Raw genomic sequence first — 25,066 nt, 5'->3', positions numbered from 1 at the left:
GTGATCCTTTTCTACCCGACAATTCAAACTATTACTTATAACTGTGTGGTAATTTATTAATATGAATGAGTTACATTTTTATAATTAACCCATAGATGACTTCTGCAAAAGGCGTAATTTTCAAAACCTTACTGAAGAAGTTTTGTTCAGTGCTTCATGGACATAAAGGGGTAAAGGAAAATAATATTGCTCCTATCAAAAAGGTAATATGAGCCAGGCGCGGTGGCTCACACCTATAATCCCAGCACTTTGGGAGGCTGAGGTAGGCAGATCACTTGAGGTCAGGAGTTTGAGACCAACCTAGCCAATATGGTGAAACCCCAACTCTACTAAAAAAAAATACAAAAATTAGTTGAGCGTGGTGGCATGCACCTGTAATCCCAGCTACTCAGGAGGCTGAGGCCCAAGAATCATTTGATCCTGGGAGGCAGAGGTTGCAGTGAGCCAAGGTCGAGTTTATGCCACTGCACTCCAACCTGTGCAAGAGAGCAAGACTCTGTTTCAAAAAAAAGGAGGCAATATGAATACAAGGTGGAAAACATTGCATAATTTGAATTTTATATTCATTCATTCATTCATTCATTCATTCGTTTAAGACATTGCATAATTTGGATTCTACATTTATTTATTTATTTATTTAGAGACAGGGAGGGCTCCGGCGTGATCGTGGCTCACTGCAGCCTCAACCTCCTGGGCTCAAGTGATCCTCCCACCTCAGCCTCCTGAGTAGCCTGGACTACAGGTGCACACCACCACACCTGGCTAATTTTTTTATTTTATTTTTGTAGAGACAGGGTCTCCCTATATTGCCCAGGCTGGTCTTGAATTCCTGGGCTCAAGTGACCCTCTGCCTCAACCTCCCCAAAGTGTTGGGATTACAGGCATGAGCCACCATGTCTGGCTGGATTCTACATTTAATTTGATTGCTATTTCATTTAAGCAGTCTAATCTGAGTTTTACCTCCATTTTGCAAGGAATAGAAAAAAGTAAAATTCTTTTAAACTCTCAAAGCAAATAAGCAACTACATACAACAATTTAACAAGCTTTACATTTTTCCAGCATTTTCTTTTCTTTCTTTGTTTTTTTTTTTTTTGATACAGTCTCGCTTTCTTGCCCAGGCTTGGAGTGCAGTGACACAATCTCTGTTCACAATCAGATGGAGTTTGAACTCCACCTCCCGAGTTCCAACAATTCTCCTGCCTCAGCCTCCCAATTAGCTGGGACTATAGGTGTGTGCCACCACATCCGGCTAACTTTTGTATTTTTTAGTAAAGATGGGGTTTCACCATGTTGGTCAGGCCGGTCTCGAACTCCTGACCTCAAGTCATCCGCCCACCTCAGCCTCCCAGAGTGCTGGGATTATAGGCGTGAGCCACCACTCCCAGCCTCAGCATTTTCTAAGAAGTGATACACAGTGGAAAGAGATCATTCTGAGCCTTAAAAAAGCAATTTCGGGCCAGGAGCAGTGGCTCACACCTGTAATCCCAGCACTTTGGGAGGCTGAGATGGGCGGATCACCTGAGGTCGGGAATTCGAGACTGGCCTAACATGGAGAAACCTCATCTCTACAAAAAAAAAAAGCAACTTCAAAACAAGTATCCCAGATACCAAGGGCAAAACTATACATGCTTCTCTTGGTATCACATAGGAGGTCAAGCCATCAAGCCATCCCCTAAGATAGTCTGTGCAATTCAACCTCAAGCGCCCCCACAGCCTTTGGTCAGCAGAGCCCACACAGGAGACAGGAAAAGGGTTTTGCTTTGTACTCACTCTTACAAAGTTGTCAGGGAACAAACCTCTCCTGCCGTTGATCTGTCCCTCCCACCAGCCTCCATCCTCCTTCCTGATGTTGGTGATGATTTCACCCACGCTGATTGTCAGCTCATCGTCGTGCTGGGCCTGGTAGTCAAACTCCACTATGGCCTCCACTGGAAGGAACAGGGAAAACAGAGTAATTTAGGTCAGATGTTGAGAAGGCTGAGGCCCAGTATCCCTTGAAGGCCAGTAAAGTCACATTAAAGGGACTTCCCCTCTACAAATATTCAAAATAACAGAGCCACACACAGTAACCCAATTTTGGTTAACCTGAAGCCTATAGCACAGAAACCACAAAGTGCTAGTCTGTGGTCAGGCACAGGCAACGTGGCCTACAGGTCTTGGGGTCAGCAGGCGCTTCAGAGCGAAAGCCGCATGATGACATCCAGCCAACAATATGTGCCCCACCCAGAGGGGGTCCAGCATTGTCTCCCTGAGCTCAGAGTACAGACAATAGATGTGAGTTTGACTTTTAGGTCTCCCATCCCCTCCCAATACTATATGATGCTAACCTCTCTGGGTCTCAGTCGTACAAAATGTCAAAGTTAATAATTCCCATCTGATATGGTCTGTGTCCCCACTCAAATCTCATCTCGCATTGTAGTTCCCATAATCCCCATGTATTGTGAGAGGGACCCGGTAGGAGGTAATTGAATTGTGAGGGCAGTTACCCTCATGCTGTTCTTGTGATAGTGAGTAAGTTCTCACAAGATCTGATGGTTTTATAAGGGGGCTTTTCCCTCTTTTGTTTGGCATTTCTCCTTCCTGCCGCCATGTGAAGAAGGACGTGTCTGCTTTCTCTTCTGTCAAGATTGTTAAGTTTCCTGAGGCCTCCCCAGCCATATTGAACTGAGTCAATTAAGCCTCTTTCCTTTATAAATTACCCAATCTTGGGTATGTCTTTATTAGTAGCATGAGAACAAACTAATACACCATCCTACAGAGGTAATACCCATCTTGCAGCGACAACACATGTAAAGATGGCTGGTACAGAGGGCCTAGTTGGCCAACCCAATGTCTCAGACCGCCTACATCAGAACCCCAACTGCCCTCCCAACAGATGAGCTCTTACACATCAATTCCATATTACACTATTTTCCTGATCTATGGCAATCTCTCATACTTGGTAACAGGCAAATGCAACAGGTAAAAAAGGTGGGTGTTCTCACTGACAAAGTGCCAATGCAAATTAGCAGCATTAATCAATCCAAAAATTAGTTAACTCATGCATGTATCAATTATACAATTCATTTAGACTGGGCTTCTCCTCATGACCACCTCAATATGAACCAATTTCATAACCTTTTCCTTTTTTTTTTTGTTTTTTTTTTTTAAGACAGAGTGTCACTCTGTTGCCCAGGCTGGAGTGCAGTGGTGCAATCTCAGCTCACTGCAACCTCTGCCTCCCAGGTTCAAGAGATTCTCCTGTCTCAGCGCCCCAAGTAGCTGGGATTACAGGTTTACGCCACCACGCCCTGCTAATGTTTGTATTTTTAGTAGAGAAGGTGTTTCACCATGTTGGCCAGGCTGGTCTCGAACTCCTGACTTCAGGAGATCCACCTGCCTCAGCCTCCCAAAGTGCTGGGATTATAGGCATGAGCCACCACGCCCGTCCGCCTTTTCCTTTTTTAATTTGCAGATCCATATGAATGGATGAATGAATGAATGGCAAATGAATGACTATAAGGATAACAAAAATTAGATGAAACCCCAAGTGGTGAATTAGCAATTCAGAAATTATGGTAAAATAATGGAAGAGGAAAAGTTAAATGAGCTCTGTAAAGCATGCATATACTAAAATTAACTCAAAATAGATCACAGACCTAAGTCTAAGAGCTAAAATTGTAAAACTTTTTATAAGAATGGATAGGAGAAAATCTTCATGACCTTAGATTTGGCAAGTATTTCTTAAATAGGAAACAAAAAGCACAAATGAGTTAAAAAACTTCAATACACTGAGACAGGTTTTCCAGGAAAAACACTGGTAGTGAATGGGTGCCTGTCATACGGGCTTTGTATATCCATTCAGGATAAATTCCCAAAGCACTTCCAGTTCCAAACATCCTATCCACCCAGGTTGGTGTGCTCTGTCTGTCCACTCATAACATCTGCTAAACCAGACAATTCATAAGCAACTCAGAGTGAAAATTCCTTTATCATTTTTTTTTTATTCCAAAGTTAGCTGGCTTACTTTACTGTCATAAATCTGCCCAGGATGAAGTTGAGTTGTGAACCATTCTTATCCTAAAGGAGTGGAAGAATATGAACAAGGCAACCTTTGCAGATTTCTCTGTGATCCTGACAAGTACGAAGGCACGAACACTCTGACTTTATTGTACCATGCTATGCTCCTCACCCCAGCAGTTAAAATGAGCCATCATAACAATTGGAACCAGGTCAATTAAAACACAGCTTTCCTCAGACAGCCTAGATATTGATCTATTAAACCTTTGCTGGCTCTTGCCTGTAATCCCAACACATTGGAAGGCCAAAGTAGGGGAGTTATTTGAGGCCAGGAGTTCAAGAACAGTCTGGACAACATAGCAAGACCCCATCTCTACACAAAAAATTAAAAACTTAGCCAGGCATGGTGACACACATCTGTAGTCCCAGCAACTGGGGAGGCTAAGGCAGAAGGATGGCTTGAGCCCAGGAGTGTGAGGCTGAAGTAAGCCATGACTGTACCATTGCACCCCAGCCTAAGTAACAGTGAGACCCTGACTCAAAAACAAACAAACAGAAAAAGCTTTGCTATAGAAACTGAGATTACAGTAATCACTGTTCATGTTCCAGATACTTTTTCCTACACTATCTCAACCCTCCCAACATTCTGATGCCCATCTTTCCAATTAAAGAGCTTGAAGCTCAGCAAATAAGTTAAGCTTATTTTCTGACCTAGTGCTCTCCAGCGGGATGTGTTCACTTCAAGCATCCACTGAGATGATGGGGAAAAAAAATTACAATGTCTATTCATTTTAACTTTAAAAAAGTAATAATTCAACTTCTCTATTGTTCCATTGACAGAATGACACAGGCTCCTTGACCCAGTCACCAGGACACACAGTCAGGGATCCTTCAAGGGGCAGGAAGCAGCCGGAGGGACAGTGGAACCAAGGAGTACCACCAGAGCAAGCACTAGCATTCTATGTGATGCTAACTTCTCTGGGTCTCAGTTGTACAAATGTCAAAGCTAATAATTCCCATCTGATATGGTTTGGCTGTGTCCCCACCATGAGGCAACCTACAGTTCTGCGGCGCCTCCTGGTAAAGCCTCCTTATGGCTATCACCTCTTCTCACTGAAATCACCCTCAAAAAGTGGGTCAGTTGTTTGAAAAGATGTGTGTAAAGAAAATAGAAGATGTAGATAACATGAGGCCAAGTGCCAAGAAAATGGTAGAGCTGCCACTTAGGCTTCTGCTGGGAGCTCTTTGCCAGCCACATTGGGAGAATACATCAGATCTTATAGGGAGATGGCCCCCAAACTCTCAGTTATCAAGATCATTTGTAATATGGGTTTCCTTACACCCTTAACATTGGTATAACTGTGGAACCATCGGGATTAGCAAGATATTTTAAAACTATGTACCTGAACCATGAAGAAAATGTCTTCATTTTTCCACCAATATCTAAAGTCATACAATACTCAATTTATGTGTTTTGAAAGTTTGTTAAGCCTAATAACAACAGTATAGGAGCTTCTCTGGGGTTTTCTTGTTTTTCAATTAGTATAGTAATATATGCGCACAATCTATAATTAATTAAGGAGATACTAAAACAAATTTTTTTTGAGACAGGGTCTGGCTATGTTGCCCAGGCTGGAGTGCAGTGGCACCATCTCAGCTCACTGCAACCTCTGTCTCCCAGGCTCAAGTGATCCTCCCACCTCAGCCTCCCAAGTAGCTGGGACTACAGGTGCACACCCCCACACCCAGCTAATTTTTGTATTTTTTGTACAGACAGGGTTTCACCATATTGCTTAGGCTGGTCTCAAACTCCTGAGCTCAAGTAATCCACCCACCTTGACCTCTCAAAGTGCCTGGATTACAGACACCTGCCACCACGCCTAGCTAATATTTGTTATTTTAGTAGAGACGGGATTTCACCGTGTTGGTCAGGCTGGTCTTGAACTCTTGACCTCAAGTGAACCACCTGCCTCGACTTCTCAAAGAGTTGGGATTACAAGCGTGAGCCACCATGCAGGCCACTGCCCTTTCTTTAAACTTAAGTTTCATCATGCACAGCCTCCTTGCCTTCTGGCCACAGCTGGGTCCTAACGCCTCCACATCACCTTCTAAGCTCTTCTAGGCCTAAGGCCTCCCTGGCCCCTGCCACTGAAGCAATGTCAAGCTGTGTCTTGTCTTTCCCATGAGCCTCTAAATGCCTTCTGAGTATGGATCACCCTTAGTTCTGCTGGGGCCCCTATAAGCATCCATGACATGCAGTAGGTGCTCAATATGACTGCTCAGCTTGCATTTTATGATGGTAGACCGTTCCCAGCCCAACAAAGGTGCTACTAAAATGTCAAGTGTCAATCACATTTTGCAAATTGAGTCATATTCTTCCATGCACTAAGGGAGCTTGCTATTTAAAAGATCCTGTGGTTAATTCTTCTGTAACATGAATAATTACTTCCTGCTTTACCTTTCCTATCAAGATGAATTTTTTTACATATCAGGTTTCTCTAAGATATCAGATATCATCTTGCCTAATTTTTTTTCTGAATTTTACAGATGAGAAACTGAGACCTAGAAGGTTCCATGACTTAGGCTTAGAGAGATTGAGAGGTAAATAATGGCAGCATCAAGCCCAGGGCTATACTCTCCTAAATTAAGGTCCACTGGAGAGAAGGAAGGATTAAAGAAGAGGAAACCTGTGGCTTTGTTAAGAGCTCATCAATCATGAGGATATGTCTCTCCTACCCTCTCTGAGGGCTCTTTCCAGTGCCCTCTGCAAGCCTTTTTGAAAGGTTTAGAACTTTGCTGTCCAGTACAATGTCACTGCAAATGTGGCTAGTGAGTACTTGGAATGTGGCTCGTCCGAACTGACATGTGCTGTAAGATACACCTCAAGTTCCAAAAACTTGTTTAGAAAAAAATAACGTGAAATAGCTCATTATTTTCCAATCAATTGCATGTTTAAGTGATGTTTTAGATCTGTTGTGTTAAATAAATATATTCTTCAAATTTATTTTACCTTTTAAAAATTTTATTAATGTGGCTACTAGAACATTTAAAATGACATATGTGGTTTGTCTCATGTCTCTATAGAACAGAATGGTTTAGTATAATACTTGGCAAACAGGTGGTGAAGATCTTGGATGATACAACACTGCCGAAATTATATCACAAGAGCCCAGAAGAAAGTCTGTGCCCCCAAAACCTATTTTCTTGTCTTCAAGAGGCTGCAGGTAACTGCAGAAAGGATAAAACATTACCTAAGATTTTTTTTAAGTGGTACCCCTTAAGAAACTACCTCTGGGCATGAGCAGAAAATTAAAACGTTAAGCTAAATAAAATACATCAGAGGTGTAATTAGGATAACAGTAAACAAAATCCCATATTTAAAGACAACATAAATTACAAAACTTAAGAACATCTCCCCATCAGAAAAATACCACCCTCCAGCTGTCTGCTGTGTCAAAAGCCAGCCTCCACAAGTTTGCTACATCTACTGTCGCTGCAAAAACCAATGCTACAGTTAACCCCATGTTACAACAAGATAGAGCCAGGGGAGATAAGAGATCTGCTTAGAAATACAAAACACTTCACCCTCCCCTATCGCTACCTTCACACTTGCTGGAATGTCTCCTCCCCTAAAGATGAAATGGGTGGTTTTTAACTGTGGGTTGGCTAAGCCAGCTGCCTAGCAGGTTCTCAGGGCCAGCTTCTCACGGTGGTGGCGGTGATGGTGGTGGTGGTGGTGTTGTTGGTGGTGGTGGTGGTATTTCCATGGTCCTGCTCTGTGACCACTCCCTCCCTACCTCTGCTCACTGTCCTTCCTCTCTCCTAGGGCTGGTTCACCTCACTATAATTTCACACTGACTTACCCCAACCAGACTCCAATCATCATTTGGGAAAAGCCCTTATCTTTGCCAGAATTCTAAATCCCTCACCTAGCATCATGTCTGCTTCAATAAATATTTGAATAAACCAGAAAGCATGAAGGAAAATGAAAGTTTTCAATTAATTTCCTCCGCTGTATACACATGTATGTGATGTCGCAGAGGTCTCAGTGCAGTAAGCTTTAATCATTTCAGAAGTAGAAATGTTACACACTTACTGCTTCTGCACTTATTCTGTTCTGTGAATTCTGAAGAATAAATTTTTAATTTTAGTGTTTTGTTTCAGCCCTCTGAAGAGTACAGAAAATCAAGAAGTCATTTTTTGCCAAAAAAGACTTCACCAAAAAAGATCATGAGTGCTGACCATTAGAGATGGAAAGAACATCAGATATCATCTTGTCTAATTTTTTTCTGAATTTTACAGATGAGGAACTAGGGCCTAGAAGGTTCCATGACTTAGGCGTAGAGAGATTGAGAAGTAAATAATGGCAACATCAAGCCCAGGGCTATGCTCTCCTAAATTACAGTTCACTGGAGAGAAGAAAGGATCTAAAAGAGAAAGCAGAGAAATCTGAGACCAACAAGATACAGACTTTCACACCATTGATGGGGGCAGAGGGGATCTCTTTTTTTCTTTCATGTATAACATAGTTTCCAGAATACCCAGACAAAGTTACACCAGTCAGGAACATATAAAAACCTATGTTCAAATCTAAAAAGACAGAAAACAGATCAGTGGCTGCCTAGGGCTAGGAATGGGAATGGGGATAGACTGCAGATGGGTATGAGGAATCTTTTTGAGGTGATGGAAATATTCTCAAATTAAACTGTGGTGAAAGTTACGGAATGCTGTGAATTTACTTGAAAAGTATTAAACTGTACACTTAAAATGGGTGAAATTTTATACCTCAATACAACTTTTAAAAATAAAAATTGGGCCAGGTGCAGTGGCTCACATCTGTAATGGCAGCACTTTGGTAGGCCGAGGCGGGTGAATCACCTGAGGTCAGGAGTTCGAGACCAGCCTGACCAACATGGAGAAACCCCATCTCTACTAAAAATACAAAACATTAGCCAGGCGTGGAGGTGCATGCCTGTAATCCCAGCTACTTGGGAGGCTGAGGCAGGAGAATCACTTGAACCCAGGAGGCAGAGATAGTGCCATTGCACTCCAGCCTGAGCAACAAGAGCAAAACTCCATCTCAAAATAAATAAATAAAATTAAAATCGAAATTGGCCAGGCGTGGTGGCTCACGTCTGTAATCCCAGCACTTTGGGAGGCCGAGACAGGCAGATCACAAGGTCAGGAGTTTGAGACCAGCATGACCAACATGAAGAAACCCCATCTCTACTAAAAATACAAAAATTAGCCGGGCGTGGGGGTACGCACCTGTAATTCCAGCTACTCAGGAGGCTGAGGCAGGAGAATCGTTTGAACCTGGGAGGTGGAGGTTGCAGTGATCCGACACTGCAGCACTACACTCCAGCCTGGGTGACAGAGCGAGACTCTGTCTCAAAAAAAAATAATAATAAAGTTAAAATTAAAAATTCTATGCAATACATATTTAAGAATTTATTATTGTAGATTTTCAGTCATTGAGGTGGTAGACTGTGTTTGTGCCCTAGGGGGAGAACACTCCCCATGCAGGGAGGGGAACTATTTGGGGGAACTTCCCTTCCACTATGAGATAGATAGTTTGAAGGGACTGCCCATCAACATGCCCTGCCCTCTGCCAGCCAATGTACAGCACAGAACCCAACTGTGACTCAAAGCAATGTGACAAAGATTGGAGATGGCTAGAGCAGATTCCCCCACCAGCGTTCTCAGAAGTAGAGATCCCTGAAGCTGCCCAGTTGCCATCTTTCTCAGATCTGATCTTCTAGCTTCTCCTACCATGCTATCAACCACCCAAACGCCTTCTGATAAATCTTTTTTGCTATCTTAGTTATGGGAAAGTTGGTTTCTTTTACTTAAAACCAGAGAACCATAACAGATACTCATGCATCAACTTTATATACACACACTCTTCTCTATGCAAGGACGCACAAGGCTAAGTTCTTACCATCTAGTGCTTCCCATTAGTGTCGGGGCTGAAGAGTTTGGGGGCCTAAATTTCCCAGGCCAAGGCCACAGGTACTGTGGGGATCTCCACATACAATAAAGCTGCCCTACATACCAGTCACGTTTTCCTTTTGGTGTCTTCACAAACACATCACTAAGGAACACCAACCCAACAAGCAAGTAATTCCCAAGGCCTGCATCTTAAACACTGAACATCAGCTTCGCCAACGAAGACAGGCTCAGAACACAGACTCCAATGACAGAGTCTCTGGGCCTAAACTCTCTCTCTGAGCAGGAGGCAGCACCCCTGTGGCTGGATGGCCTCTTGTAGGGTTCAGCAATGTCTATAACAGGCCCAGTAGCAGCTCAAAGAATTGGGCAGCAGCAGGAAAAGGGGAAAAGAGATGAATCAAGAAAGAAGAGAAAAAGCAAACCCAGCTGTGTGAGAGGAAAGACAGGCCCACCATTACCTGCCTCAGACACCACTAAGGACACTCTTGTCACTTGCTGCTTTCCAGGACAGTCCAAGGAACCCAAGCCTCCCAGTCCATCTCTCCTCTCTTGCCACCACTAAGCATGAGGTATAGGAGAAAGCCCAGCAGGCCTGGGAGCAAATTCCAGCTTAGATATTCACTGGTTGTGTGACGTGGGGTAAGATTCCTAGCTCGAGTTCACTTTCTTTATGTTTAAAATCGGAAGATGATCTGTGGCAAGGGTGAGAGGCGATATCTGTAAACTGTATACAGAAGCTACTCCATTAATGCCAGATGCTAGTCTTGCAGGCCATTATCATGCTATGCTGTGAGGGCTACCCCCACACACCCTCCCTGCACACACTCTGGAATTGGAGCCCTTAAAGGACACATCTGAGCACCCTCTCCCCCTTGGCAGATCTGAGCACCCTTTCCCCATCATCTGGTGTCTGGCACACAGTAGGTGCTCAATAAATGATGGTGACTGAGTATACCAGGAGTGCACTCAGGAGTGCAGCAGGAGTGTCTTGAGAAAACAATGATCTCAAACCTATACCTTACCATTCAACACAAAGAAATGCAGTTACAAATGTGAGCCTTGTTATTTAACTTGAAGGCTAGAGAAAGCTGAAGATCAACATGATCAGTTGGCCACCAAACAAGTATGCACCACTGGTCCAAGCCTCTCAAGTTACTGTGATCAACCTTGATTCCACTCTTACCTTCACCACAACCAATGCCCCACGAAAGCAGAGGGGCATTCAATCAAAGATCAGAATGAGATACAGGGCCTGGATGGGAAACTGTTCACAAAACCTGAGGGCCTTGAGTCCCTTACAGCTTGCCTTCTGAAGCCTCTGCCTCACCAGGGCCTGTCCCTGGAACAAAAGCTCAAGGAGCAAGAACAAAGATTTATCAAGGGCTTCCTGACTGAAATTAACCTTTGCAAACCTAACACACAGCTCTTTTAAGACTATGCATTAGATACACTGGGTAAGAATAACTTGACCAGAAGACGAATTTTTAAGTGAAAAAGAAAGAATGGAGAAAGTGTGCAGGTGACTTTGCAGGTTTAAAAAAAAAAAAAAACTAGCAAAAAACAAAGACAACAGGTTAACGCTGGATAAGCCTGTATGGAGAATGGTTCTATACAACAATCATGGAGGGGAAAAAAAATAAGTGAAATCTTAGAAAACCAATTTTTTTTTCTTGAAATGGAGTCTTGCTCTGTTGCCCAGGCTGGAGTGCAGTGGCACCATCTTGGCTCACTGCAACCTCCGCCTCCCGGGTTCAAATGATTCTCCTGCCTTGGCCTCCTGAGTAGCTGGGATTATAGGAATACACTACCATGCTCAGGTAATTTTTGTATTTTTAGTAGAAACGGGTTATGCCATGTTGGCCAGGCTGGTCTAGAACTCCTGGCATCAAGTAATCCACCCACCTAAGCCATCCAAAGTGTTGGGATTACAGGCATGAGCCACCACACCCAGCCTGATATTCTTATTTAATTTTTAGAGCCTCTAATTAATTTCTATCATTCTACTTTTTCTCAGGTAGTGTTACATGAAATCTCAGAAAACCACATTTTTTAAATGGACTTAATTGTAGTCTCCTGAGCTACTAGGCACAATTGTTTATGGATCAATATTCTTTTTCTGTTTTTTTATTTTTTTTTCTTGAGATGGAGTCTTGCTCTGTTGCCCAGGTTGGACTGCAGTGGCACGATCTCAGCTTCCTGCAACCTCTGCCTCCTGGGTTCAAGTGATTCTCTTGCGTCAGCCTCCTGAGTATCTGGAATTACAGGCATGCACCACGACACCCAGCTAATTTTTTTTTTTTTTTTTTTACTAGAGATGGGGTTTCATCATGTTGGCCAGGCTGGTCTCAAACTCCTGACTTCAAGTGATCTGCCAGCCTCAGTTTCCCAAAGTGTTGGGATTACAGGCATGAGCCACCACACCCGGCCAGAAAACCAATTTAATAAAAAGTCTGTTTAGTCAAAATAGTTTAGCCACTTAAAGAAGACAATCTTTTTTGTGTATGGAGAAGAAAGTAAGCTGCTTTATATAAATATTTGGCAGTGCTACATAATAAAATAGCTTGAGGATGAGTAGAGATTTTCCTGACTTTATAATGATAGCCTAGTTCTCAGATTCAGAAAAGACCCAAAGACAAGTGCCTGATTAGAAAGCGATACCCTGTTTTTCTCAGTGAGAAGATCCAAAAGGTTGTGGGCTAACCTGAATACGTAAACCTCAAAACAGAAGAAGAAACAGTCAAATGTCTGTTTATATTGTGTATTAATGTAATTACAGATTATGTGAAATAAAATAATTAGAAAACATCGCTCCCCAGCCCCCCAACACTCTCTCATTTCATGAAACAATTTGATTATGGATAAGGTATCCGAAGGATTCGCTTAAACTATTTTATTCAAAATAATTTCATAGAGCCCTTATAGTACAGGATACTTTGTAAGGACTATAACGGAAAGCAATTCTCGCTTGTCTTAAGGATAGGATAGTATGGGGGGCAGGCCAGCTTTATATTTGGACATGTTGTATGAAAGAAGAAAAGCAAAAGCCTTCTTGTAAGAGAGATAGTAGACAGTGAGGTACGTGAGAAGAAAGCACAGTGAATCTTCACTGCTCCCCCGCCCCCAACTGCCCCCTGGCAGATTTCTGTCCCACTTCAGGCTTCATTTATACCCCCAGGTGTAGTAATCCTGCTACTATGAGCCCCTAGAAGGCAAGGACATGTAAAATGGAAGCCGATGGGTCTCTTGAAAGAAAAGTCATTGCCCAATGCGTCTTCCTTCCTCAAGTGCTTGGCTGAGTGCTTGGCCCCATCAGGCACTCAAGAAATGCTTATTGTTGAGTGGGGAGAAACTTGGAAGGATGATTTTGACAAGAAGCTGAGAATCTGAGAAGATGAGATCTGAGACAAATGCACAGGGATAAAAGCAGAAGATAACAGCAAAATAACAGCTCTTCAAAGTAGTCTAGAATTTCAAACTGTCATAAGCATAACTACTTTAAGCTCCCAGACATCTAATCTGGAGATACCATCTAGCATATTTGCAACACCATAATGTGCAGGTTATTAGGAAGGGTGCATTTAATGGTTTCATCCTAAGTTTCACCAATGATGTCACACAGTAATTGTGAGTCTATCAAGACAATAACTACCAAGTTAATGTACAAGTCATCTGAGTTGGCACTTATTAATATTGAACAACAATCTGAACTACAAGTTGCTAGTCAAGTATCTACTTCACAAATGTTTTCTTAATCAACTACATTGTAAATACTTTGTGGCAGTATCAGGAAGCCACTTAGTAAGCATGTGTCTATATAGACTAACACAAAAGAAAAGTGAAGTTAAAACCCAACATTCTCTTTCCTTTGAAGGTTATGGCTTAAAGTTGGAAAAAGAGAATGAGACCTAAATAAAGTGGATAGGGCTTAAAATTTTTGAAACCTTTCCCAAAACTGAAATATGAGTTAATAAAAATAAGCAAATAAAATTAAAGATCTCAGCAGCCTCACATCAAAAGACTCCTAAGAATAATGATCTATGAAGAGCAATACATAATTTTTTTCTGAAATAATCACATTCAGCCTCCAAATACCGTTTTCACAAAAAGAAATCCAGCTACCCTTAGAGAAATGGCTAATTTTATTTCTGGGGCAGGAAAGGTGATAAACCTGGACCATCTTGTCACACCAAGAAGGCAAGGAGGCCAGCAAACACTACTAGGGTCATGTCAAAAGAACTCAGAAGTGAACCTGAAGAGGCTCCCACGGGTCACAAATGGGGAAACATGGGAATGAGTAATAATAACTGCCTTCAAACAGCATTGAAACTGCATTGAAACAATAATTGCACTAGTAACAATAACCTGACTGAAATTTGATGTCTCACATATTATGTGATACATCTTTCACAATGATACTTTTAAAAAATCATTGGCCACCTTTGAAAGATGCTAGGGAGCTGACTCGTTTTGAAAACTGGTCAATTTAAAAAAAGAATCAAACATTCGTCCTGCCTTTCCTACATGAATTCAAGATAACCAAATGGTTAATGAGAAATTTCTCTGTATGGGAATATTCTGGCTAATAAATGAAGAAGAAATTAGGGAATTGGACAATCAACATTTTGCAACCTCTAATGCAATCAAGAACCTGAGCAATGGTCACTAGCTGCTATGGCTACTGATTGATTGATTGAGACAGGGTCTCACTCTGTCACCTGGGCTGGAGGGCAGTGGCACAGTCATGGCTCACCAGAGCCTGGAACTCCTGGGCTCAAGTGGTCCTCCTGCCTCAGCCTCTCAAGTAGTTGGGACTACAGGTATGAGCCACTATATTTGGCTTTTTATTTATTTATTTATTTTAAATGTCATGGCTAATTTTTAAAAATTTGTGTTCAGAGATAAGAGTCTCACTATGTTGCTCAGGATAGTCTCTAACTCCTGGGCTCAAGTGATCCTCTGCCATCAGTGTCCCAAAGTGGTGGGATTACAGGCATGAGCCACCATGCCGGGCCAGTTGTGGACATTACAAAAAGAGAGACAACCAGGCATCTGGAGCCTCATGATGGAAGTGTGAGTCACCACTGGCAAAATATTCTTGCCAACAAACTGAACCTGAATCAGATCAAGCCTCTGGATTTACCACCAGTTTACAGGGAATACAGAACGTCCAGAAATATGTTAAATGGCACTCTAAGGAGGCAATCAGCAAAATCCAGACTATAGAACTGTAAGAAAATGACTTAGTTTCCTTGACAACAACAACGACAACAAAAGCAAAGAAAAAGAGATAGCAGAACCTAGATTAAAACAGACTCAGAGGCCAGGTGTGGTGGCTCATGCCTGTAATCCCAGCACTTTGGGAGGCTGAGGTGGGCAGATCACTTGAGGTCAGGAGTTCAAGACCAGCCTGGCCAACATAGTGAAACCCTGTCTCTGCAAAAAATACAAAAAATAGCCAGGTGTGGTGGCATGTGCCTGTAATCCCAGCTACTCAGGAGGCTGAGGCAGGAGAATCACTTGAACCCAGGAAGTGGAGGATGTAGTTGCAGTGAGCCGAGACTACCACTGCACTCCAGCCTGGGTGGCAGAGTAAGTGAGACTCCGTCTCAAAAACAAACAAACCAAACAAAACCAGACTCAGAGACAACCAACCAATTAGAAAGTATAGACCTTCCAAATCCTGATTCAAACAAACACCTTTTAAAATATTTTAACTACATGTAAAAATTGGATATTTAAACTAAATGATAAGGAAACATTGTTAGTTGTTATATGTATAAAAATAATTGAGATTATCGTGTTGAAAAGAGTCCTTACCTCTACAAAATATATGCTGAAACACTTCCAGACTGTTAAAATGCTCTATATGTGCAAGTAGAAGAATAATGTCCTACACTGAACTGAAAACACGAAGAGACAAATTTTTATGCTGGCATAACTCTAGCTGGTGTAATCACTGTCTCACAAATGATTCAGCTGACCATGCTGAGCACAGCAATGCACCTAGAAAGGAATATGAAGTTTTTAAAGGCAACAAAATATTAAAAGAATGTGTGTATTATGTATGTGTGCATGTTTCAACATTTGAATTTGTTATAAAGAGTCTGGGCATCTATAATTTTTTTTTTTTTTTTTTTTGAGACAGTCTTGCTCTGTCTCCCAGGCTGGAGTGCAGTGGCGTGATCTCAGCTCACTGCAACCTCCGCCCCCTGGGTTCATGTGATTCTCATGCCTCAGCCTCCTGCATAGCTGGGACTATAGGCGCAGGCCACCATGCTCAACTAATTTTTGTATTTTTAGTAGAGACAGGGTTTCACCATGTTGGCCAGGCTGGTCTTGAACTCAAGTGACCTGCACGCCTCGACCTCTCAAAGTGCTGGGATATATAAGCTACTCAAAAAATATATATAAGCTACTTTAAAAATGAGCAAGTAGCACAATCAAAAGTGTATTCTACACCATGTCTATGAGTGCAGACCTTGGACAAGGCCACCTTTGCCAACATTCTGAATTTGGGTTTCTTGTGTTTTACATAAGGCTGTTGCTTGGATTGCTTATGTGTAAAAGTGATACCATGATTATGGTTTTTAGCAGAGTCCTTATCTGTAAGAAATGCATGCTGAAACATGACAGAAATCTGGTAGCTCACCTGGCTAGCCCTCAGCACCCTACTATCTGCGAACTAACTAGCCCTTTCGTCAGGCTGCAGTAAACTTTCACGGACATCTCTGTCTGTACCTGCCTGGTACTCTATATACCCTCACTACTCAGAGGCATCCCCCAGCCTCCCCCAGACCAACTGAATCTGAGGCTGCATCATAAGAAGATCCCCAGGGCACTCACACACATGGTATGGTTTAGGAAGTGCTGGCCCATCTCACACTGGGTTCCTCACCCAGAGGTGTCAGAATGCCCTGTGAAACCTCATGCCTGTCTCCTCCACATATGTCCTAGTTCCCAACAGAATGGGTCAGTGTGGGCAGAGTCGGTCATGTCTAGGCTGAAGATGATCTCCCAGGTGACTCTATGTACCGCTAGCACTCTCCTAAACCCCTTTTGCAGAAAGAGAAACATAAGTCTGAAGCTGAACAAAAAGGTCAGGGGGTGCTTGCAGACCTCAAGCCTGACGAGGCATCCTTCAGGGCTACGAGTTTCCAGTTCTGCAGAAGTATCAAAACAAAACAAATAGCAGGAAGAGATTCCACATTAACACTGGGCAGATCCCCTTCCTCATCATTCATTGAGGGAAAAAAAAAACACTTAAAATGCAACACACAAATCCAGATGTTCCACCAGTCCCTCTCCAGAAAAGGAGGAATTTCCAGATCTAATTACATGTGATCACTGCCTGTGTCTCTCACTAGACTGAAAGCTACAGGAGGACAGAGAGCATGTCTGCTTTGTTTGCCTCTGTAGATCCAGTTGATACCTAGCATATAGTAGGAACATTATAAATATTTATCAAATGAAAATATACCCTTTTGAAACAGGGCCTCACTCTGTCACCTAGGATGGAGTGCAGTGGCACAATCATGGCTCACTACAGCCCCAACCTCCTGTGCTCAAGAGATCCTCCCACCTCAGCCTCCCAAGTAGCTGGGACTATTGGCACCTGCCACCACACCCAGCTTATTATTTTTTGTAGAGAAGGGAGCTTATTATGCTTCCCAGGCTGATCTAGAACTCCTGGCCTCAAATGATCCTCGTGCCTCAGTCCCCAGAGGAGATGGGATTACAGGCATGAGCCACCATGCCCAGCAGAAAATATACTCAAAGTCTTGTGTCAGGTGCCTTTATCCTCGCTGTATCATTTAACTGTAACAATCACTCTGTGGCTGATTGTGTTTTCCAAGATGGCTACAACATCTCCTGTCCCTTGAGCTCTTCTAGAATGTGATCCAGGTGTCAACAGAAGAAATCTCATCTTCCTCCCCGGGCTCTGGAACCTGGGCAGGCTGGTGACCACTTTGACCAACACAATGGAGGAAAGTGATGCAGTGTGACTTCTGGGCTGTATTCTACGGTTTCCAACTCACTTGTTGGAATACCCCAAGACAGCCATGCCATGAGGAAGCCAATTCGAAATGAGACGCACTAGCTGGCATGCCTAGTTACTGAGTCATCCCAGCCTGGCCCGACACGTGAGGGACCCACCCTTCAGATGGTTCCAGCCCCTAGCTGTCATGTCCACCCCAACCTCAGGCCTTTCCAGCTGAGGCCCCAGACAATGTAGAGCTGAGACAAGCCCTCCCTACCATGCCCTGTCCAAATGCTGGACCACAAAACTGGTGAGCATAATAAGATGGCTTTTTGAAGATGCTAAGTTTTGGAGTAATTTGTCACACAGCAATAGGAACTGGAACACGCTCTACAAGGTGCCTATTATTGTTCCTGGTTTAGGAAAGAATCCAACTCCCAGAGAGATCAGATAACATTCCAGCTGCCAGCCAGTCTGGACTCAAAGCCCATCTTCTTGCCCCTGTTCCTGCTCATATGTTTTTCAATCAATAAAGATTTTCTGAGACATATGGCTACACAGAAAAAAAACATGAACATACCCAAGTGCACACATGAATACAGGCAGTAGACTCAAATATGAAACCAGGCCAAATTAGGCCTGCTGCCCTTCTACATTCTTAGCTGATATTTTGTTAGACAGAATGGCTCTTTGATCCAGTAAGTATTTACTGATGGTCTTCGGGGACAGGGTCACTGTGCTGGACAACAGGCAGATGAGTCAGGAATGCATGATCGGAGAGAAGTCAGGGAAGAATTAAAAAAAGATGGAAGGGTCTCTTTCTCTGACATTGGATAAAAAGAGGATAAAAGTGGATTAACAGCTGGGCACGGTGGCTCACGCCTGTAATCCTAGCACTTTGGGAGGCCGAGGTGGGTGGATCACCTGAGGTCAGGAGTTCAAGACCAGCCTGGTCATCATGGTGAAACCCCATCTTAAAAAAAAAAAAGTGGATCAACATTATAGCAGTGATACAAAGACATAAGATGAGGGTACACAAGGGAGTTGACGCCTTCTCTTAAATAGGAATCGTGGCTATCTGTTGGTTAGGGTCAGGGGTAAGAAGAGAATTTGAGGAGCTTGCAGAGAGGAGAGTCTGGAACAAACTCAGTACAAAATGCACTACAGAATTTTCTTTTATCTCTGTGTGTGTGTGTGTGTGTGTGTGTGTACACGTGCACATGTGTGAGCGTGTGTGTCTTTTAATTTACAAAAGGAAAAACAGTGAGAGAGAAGTAAATGGAAGCATTAATGGGTAACAAAGAGGACCACTGCAGGGCCAGAGGCAAGCAGGGCCCAGGTGCCCCAGGACTGTGTCCAGGTAGGAGAGAAAGGATTTTGAGCTGAGCTCAGTGGCCTCTGGCAGGACTGATCTACAGACAGTGGGGAAGCTCAGTGCCTAACAGATGCCAAGACAGCAGGATACAGACTTGGAGGGGGTGGTCAGGGAGTAGGGGAGATGGTGGCAGTGGAAACATTATGATGTCTCACCAACTGCATAGGGCTGGGGACCTAAAGGGTAAAAATACATCCTGCGAGGATGTATGCAGGAAGCTCTGCAGACCCAGAAAAAAAAAATGGCAGACAGCACAGAAGTCCAAGAATGGGTGGGGGGTCTCCTCCTCCCTTCCTCCTGGCTCATCTCTCATCTACACAGCATTCCTTTTCAGAAGTCCCTTCTCAGCCGGGTGCAGTGGCTCATGCCTGTAATCCCAGCACTTTGAGAGGCCAAGGTGGGCAGATTACCTGAGGTTGAGTTCGAGACTAGCCTGGCCAACATGGCAAAACCTTGTCTCTACTAAAAATACAAAAATTAGCTGGACATGGTGGCGGGCATCTGTAGTCCCAGCTACTCAGGAGGCTGAGACAGGAGAATTGCTTGAATCTTGGAGGCAGACATTGCAGTGAGCCAAGATCGCCCCGCTGCACTCCAGCCTGGGCGAGACAGAGCAAAACTCCGTCAAAACAAAAAACAAAATAAAACAAAAAAACAGAAGTCCCTTCTCAAAAGACTCTCTAGGACATTGTCCTCACAGAATGGGAGACTACCTGTCCATACAAGCCTCCTAGCAATAGCAGCCTTTGGAGGGTCTTGAGGTTAAACCTCCTTAGAAACAACAGCCAATCCTTTTTTTTTTTTCTTTTTTGAGATGGGGTCTTGCTCTATTGCCCAGGCTGGAGGGCAGTGGCGTGATCTCAGCTCACTGCAACTTCTGCCTCCTAGCTTCAAGCAATTCTGCTGCCTCAGCCTCCTGAGTAGCTGGGACTACAGATGTGCACCACCACACCTGGCTAATTTTTTACATTTTTAGTAGAGATGGGGTTTCACTATGTTGGCCAAGCTGGTCTCCAACTCCTGACCTCCAGCAATCTGCCCACCTCAGCCTCTCAAAGTGCTAGGATCACAGGCGTGAGCCACCACGCCCAGCCGACAGCTATTTCTTTAAGCATACCTAGAACTAGTACTAAGTGAGGCAAGCAAGCTGGACTCACCAGTCTACAAGAGTGATGTGCCTTTGTGTATGCTAACATCCCCTTGGGGTCAACTACATAATAGGTCCAGAATGAATACTGATTGGGTAAATGAGTGTTACCTTTGAAATATATCATGGGTTTGGGGAAATTCCCAGTCTTCATACTGGAACTCAAAGGCCACGCCAATCTGGTGCAGGTTTGACATTGACAGTATCACCTGCATTTATACCTGGCCCTAAGTCCAGCTGGATAATCCTGGTCCCCATCTCCCCACACACTCTTCCCCCAAGGGTCCCATGTATGCTCCCATCCATAAAATCTCCTTCCCAACTCTTTACATCACAAAGCGCCCTCCACCCTCTTGGTCTGAGGTCACCTTCAAAACCCTTTTTCAGGCCACCCGTCATTCCATCATTCTGAGACTAACTACGGCTTTCAGTAAATCACATATACTCCTCATACACTGCTTTGTAACATCTTTTGTATTATTGTCCTAGACAAGGAGTTAGTAAGCTTTTTTTCAGATGTAGTGTCGCTCTGTCACCCAGGCTAGAGTGCAGTGGTGCAATCTCTGCCCGCCCCACCACACCCCCTGCCCCGGTTCAAGCGATTCTCCTGCCTCAGCTATGGACAATAAACATAAACAAATGAGCGTGGCTGTGTTCCATAAAGCTTTATTTATAAAAATAATCAGAAGGCCAGATTTTAGCTGAAGACTGCAGTTTGCTGATCCCTGTCTCAGACTGTTATTTTAACCCTTTCATTATCTTTTACTTCTATGTCTTGCTACCCTAAAACAGATTTAAGTTTCTTAAGAGAAAGGACCAGGTATTACATATTTTCATTTACTCTTAGCCTCTACCTGGCTCAGTGCTACACATACAAGGAATACAGATCTATATTTTTTAAATAAACATCTGAGTATATGTTTAATGATGTGCCTGCTGCATACTGCAATTGAGCTTCTTTTTTGTCGTTTAAGTGTGCTCACTGACACTGCAAACATTAGTTTCTAACAACTCATACTAATCTAATTGAACTGCATGCCAGAAAGAATTTTTGTTTTTTAACTTTCCTGGTCTCCTCTTTTGCCAGATTTTTTTCTTCTAATTGTTTCCACAGATGACCTAATACAGTCATTCCACTGGCTACTTAACAGACTAACACATTCCACAAGCTATTCAACATCAGTGGAAGGAACTTAGGCTTTCTGAAGATAAAAATGCCCATCTGGGCATGCGGTGTCTCCCACATCGCATCACGGGAGCATGGGGAGAGAGAGAGGTTCGCACAGGTAAGAGGAAAGCTTTTGAAAAAAAAGGAGAGGAAATCTATCACCACTGTTCCCCACAGAAGTAGACATGAAACTATTACCTGTAACCAAAATAAAATTAACTTCAGAGTGGGTTACTGACAGTTTCTGTCATATGCTCCTAGCTTGCTTCTAAATCAATAACTACAACAGGAGAGAAGAAAATAGATATCTTCTGAAGAATTTCAAAAATGCAATAAACTACATCAGCCTCCCCCAAAAAGTCCTGCTTTGGAATATGTTAAAGTAGATCTCATATAAGCAGCTAAAATGTAACTATTGGGTTCTTTCAGAATGAAATGATAAATGGGCCTCAGAAAGCCCAAGACTTCGCTTCTTGCCAGTAGTGACCTTTAAGGCCGATAACATCCCCATTTCCTTTTCTCACCTCGAATAAAAGCAAGAGCAGCTCGGTGCAGGCGTCACAGGCTATGCTGACCCACATCACCCAAGTCACCCTCACATACAGTTAAAGATTCAAATAGCTGTAAAGGTCTCTTATGGAAGAAAGCATTCTTCCACTCTCCCCAACTTCCCCTCCCAGAGGCAACTATGGCCTTCAAAAGGAACCTCATAGCCCTCAAAAGGAACCAACCCCACCAACACCTTGATCTCAGACTTCCAGCCTCCAGGACTGAGAGACAACACATTTCTGTTGTTGAAGCTGCCCAATTCATGGTATTTTGTTCTGGCAGCCCTACAAAACTAATACAAGTATTTACATGACTTATGACTACACAAACATTACTGAAAGCCTAGCCACATGGTACACTAAGATTATATGTCTTTCCTATCGCTGGTTTCTTTTCTCCTAGAGCTAATACTAGTTTTTTGTTGTTGTTGTTGTTATTCCTTTGCTTAGTGGAGAGTTCACCTGAAAATGGACTCAACTCTAAACTCATCCTCCCTGGTCTAAATCATCTCTCAAGAGGTCCATGTGCATCAGATGGTCTGTCCATTGCATCCTCTCTTGGAGTTCTACAACCTGAGGACTAGAGGTGGGGAGGGCAGAATGAAAGGTGGGGTGCTCTAATCAATTGGTAAGATGGGCTCTGGCCTTGATGCAAGCTCAAAAGACTGCATTATCTCCAAGTCTGGGGAGTAACTGGAAGTTTGGGAGCAGAGGGGAAGTATAACCATAAATGTGTGTTCTCTGATGACACCTGTGGCAGAAAGACACATGGGCAGAGGCTGCAGATGGCAGGGACACCAGTTAGACAGCAAACATGGTAAACCAAGTAGGTGGATGGGAACCTGAGATGAGGTGGACGAATAGAGGCAAGGAGCTCGATTAAGAGACATTCCTGCAGCTGGGCGCAGTGGCTCACGCCTATAATCCCAGTACTTTGGGAGGCCAAGATGGGTGGATCACTTGAGGTCAAGAGTTCAAGACCAGTGTGGCCAACATGGGGAAACCCCATCTCTACTGAAAATACAAAAATTAGCCAGGTATGGTGGTGTGCACCTGTAATACCAGTTACTTGGGAGGCTGAGGCAGGAGAATCACTTGAACCTGGGAGGCGGCAGTTGCAGTGAGCCAAGATTGTGTCACTGCATTTCAGCCTGGGTAACAGAGCGAGATTCTTTCTACAAAAAAAAAAAAAAAAACTGCATAAACAGAATTCTACCCAATGTGGATACAAGTAAAACTGGCCTTAAAGATGAAATGAAACCTTCCCTCCACACTAATTCCAAACTTCCTTGAATTCTACCTTAGCCACTATGATAAATTCCCTTTTTTAAAAAAAGGAAGGGGTCTGGGCACCGTGGCTCACACCTGTAATCCCAGCACTTTGGGAGGTCGAGGCAGGTGGATCACTTGAGGTCAGGAGTTCGAGACCAACTTGGCCAACATGGCAAAACCACGTCTCTACTAAAAATATAAAAATTAGCTGGGCATGGTGGTGTGCACCTGTAATTCCAGCTACTCGGGAAGCTGAGATAGGAGAATCGTTTGAACCCATGAGGCGGAGGTTGCAGTGAGCCAAGACTGTGCCACTGTACTCTAGGCTGGGCAACAGTGCAAGACTCCATCTCAAAAAACAAATAAAAATAAAATAAAAAAGGAAGGGGTTGCTTTCTAGGCAATCTGAAACAGAAGCCAGAAAAATAAACCACAGAATCACAAAGCTAAAAAAAAAAATCATATAGTCCAGACCATGCTTGAAAAAAACAAACAAAAAATCTGACTAGGCACAGTGGCTCACGCCTGTAATCCCAGCACTTTGGGAAGGACAAGGAAGGAGGATCACTTGAGGTCAGCAGTTGAAAACCAGACTGCCCAACATAGTGAGATTCCATCTCTACAAAAGGAAAAATTGTTTTTTATTAGCTAGGTGTGATGGTATACACCTGGAGACCCAACTACTCCAAAGGCTGAGGCAGGAGGATGACTTGAACCCAGGAGTTCAAGGCTGCACAAAGCCATGATCATGCCACTATACTCCAGCCTGGGCAACAGAGCTTAGCCCTATCCAAAAAAAAAAAAAAAAAAAACTCTAAAGATGTAGACTTTACTCCACAATTTATCTCAGTCAAAATCAAAAATTCTCAATGATTTGTTATATATTCCATCATCACACTCCACATAGATTTGTGGCAGCTCCCAAGAATTCAGCAAAAAAAAAATACATGAACAATTAGAATCAGGAAAAATACAGCTTGAAACTCAAGAGCTAGGAAAAGTTAAGGCATCAGTATGTACAGTTTATGATCACCATATAGAAACCTGTTGCTTGGTCAAGCCAAGGTTTGTGTTGCCTCATAGCCAAAACAAAAAGAGAAACATGATCAATTATACGGCTTACATTTTCCAACTGGAAGGGGACAAAAACTTGATAAAGAAAAGTAACTGGCAGAAAGAATGTTGTATATGAGGTTTTGTGTAGTGCAGGGTTTTCAAGATGAAGGCAACCCAGGAACCCAGGTCACAAGAAGCATTTTTTTTAATGAAACAGAACTGAACAGAAAATATCAGAGCACATCAAATGTTTGCTGTGAAATTACTATTTCTTTTCTTTTCTTTTCTTTTTTAAGACAGAGTCTTGCTCTGGTGCCCAGGCTGGAGTGCAATGGCGTGATCTCTGTCACCTAGGCTGGAGTGCAATGGCGCAATCTCGACTCACTGCAACCTCCACCTCCTGGGTTCAAGCTATTCTCCCACCTCAGCCTCCCAAGTAGCTGGGATTACAGGAACCTGCCATCATGCCCAGCTAATTTTTGTAGAGATGGGGTTTCACCATGCTGGTCAGGCTGGCCTTCAACTCCTGACCTCAGGTGATCCACCCACCTTGGCCTTCCAAAGTGTTGG

At 43.3% G+C, this 25,066-nt stretch overlaps 1 protein-coding gene across 6 annotated transcripts in view; it reads right to left on the bottom strand.

The window, feature by feature from the left end:
- Positions 1-25,066, bottom strand: part of SH3KBP1 (SH3 domain containing kinase binding protein 1) — a 384,957-nt gene that overhangs the window by 331,187 nt on the left and 28,704 nt on the right. For 5 of the 6 annotated variants that reach the window (XM_064364467.1, XM_064364472.1, XM_012434029.3 and 2 more), the window contains exon 2: positions 1,772-1,929. In XM_064364467.1, the coding sequence (XP_064220537.1) occupies positions 1,772-1,929 (158 nt within the window). Of the gene's footprint in view, positions 1-1,771; positions 1,930-25,066 lie in introns of those variants that run through there. The other variant, XM_064364471.1, reaches the window with a different exon arrangement.

Source organism: Aotus nancymaae, unplaced genomic scaffold (genome assembly GCF_030222135.1).
Source record: "Aotus nancymaae isolate 86718 unplaced genomic scaffold, 86718_ANA_hifiasm-v0.15.2.pri h1tg000058l, whole genome shotgun sequence".
NCBI classification, from domain to species: Eukaryota; Metazoa; Chordata; class Mammalia; order Primates; family Aotidae; genus Aotus; species Aotus nancymaae.
This window is presented reverse-complemented; position numbering and strand designations above follow the sequence as displayed.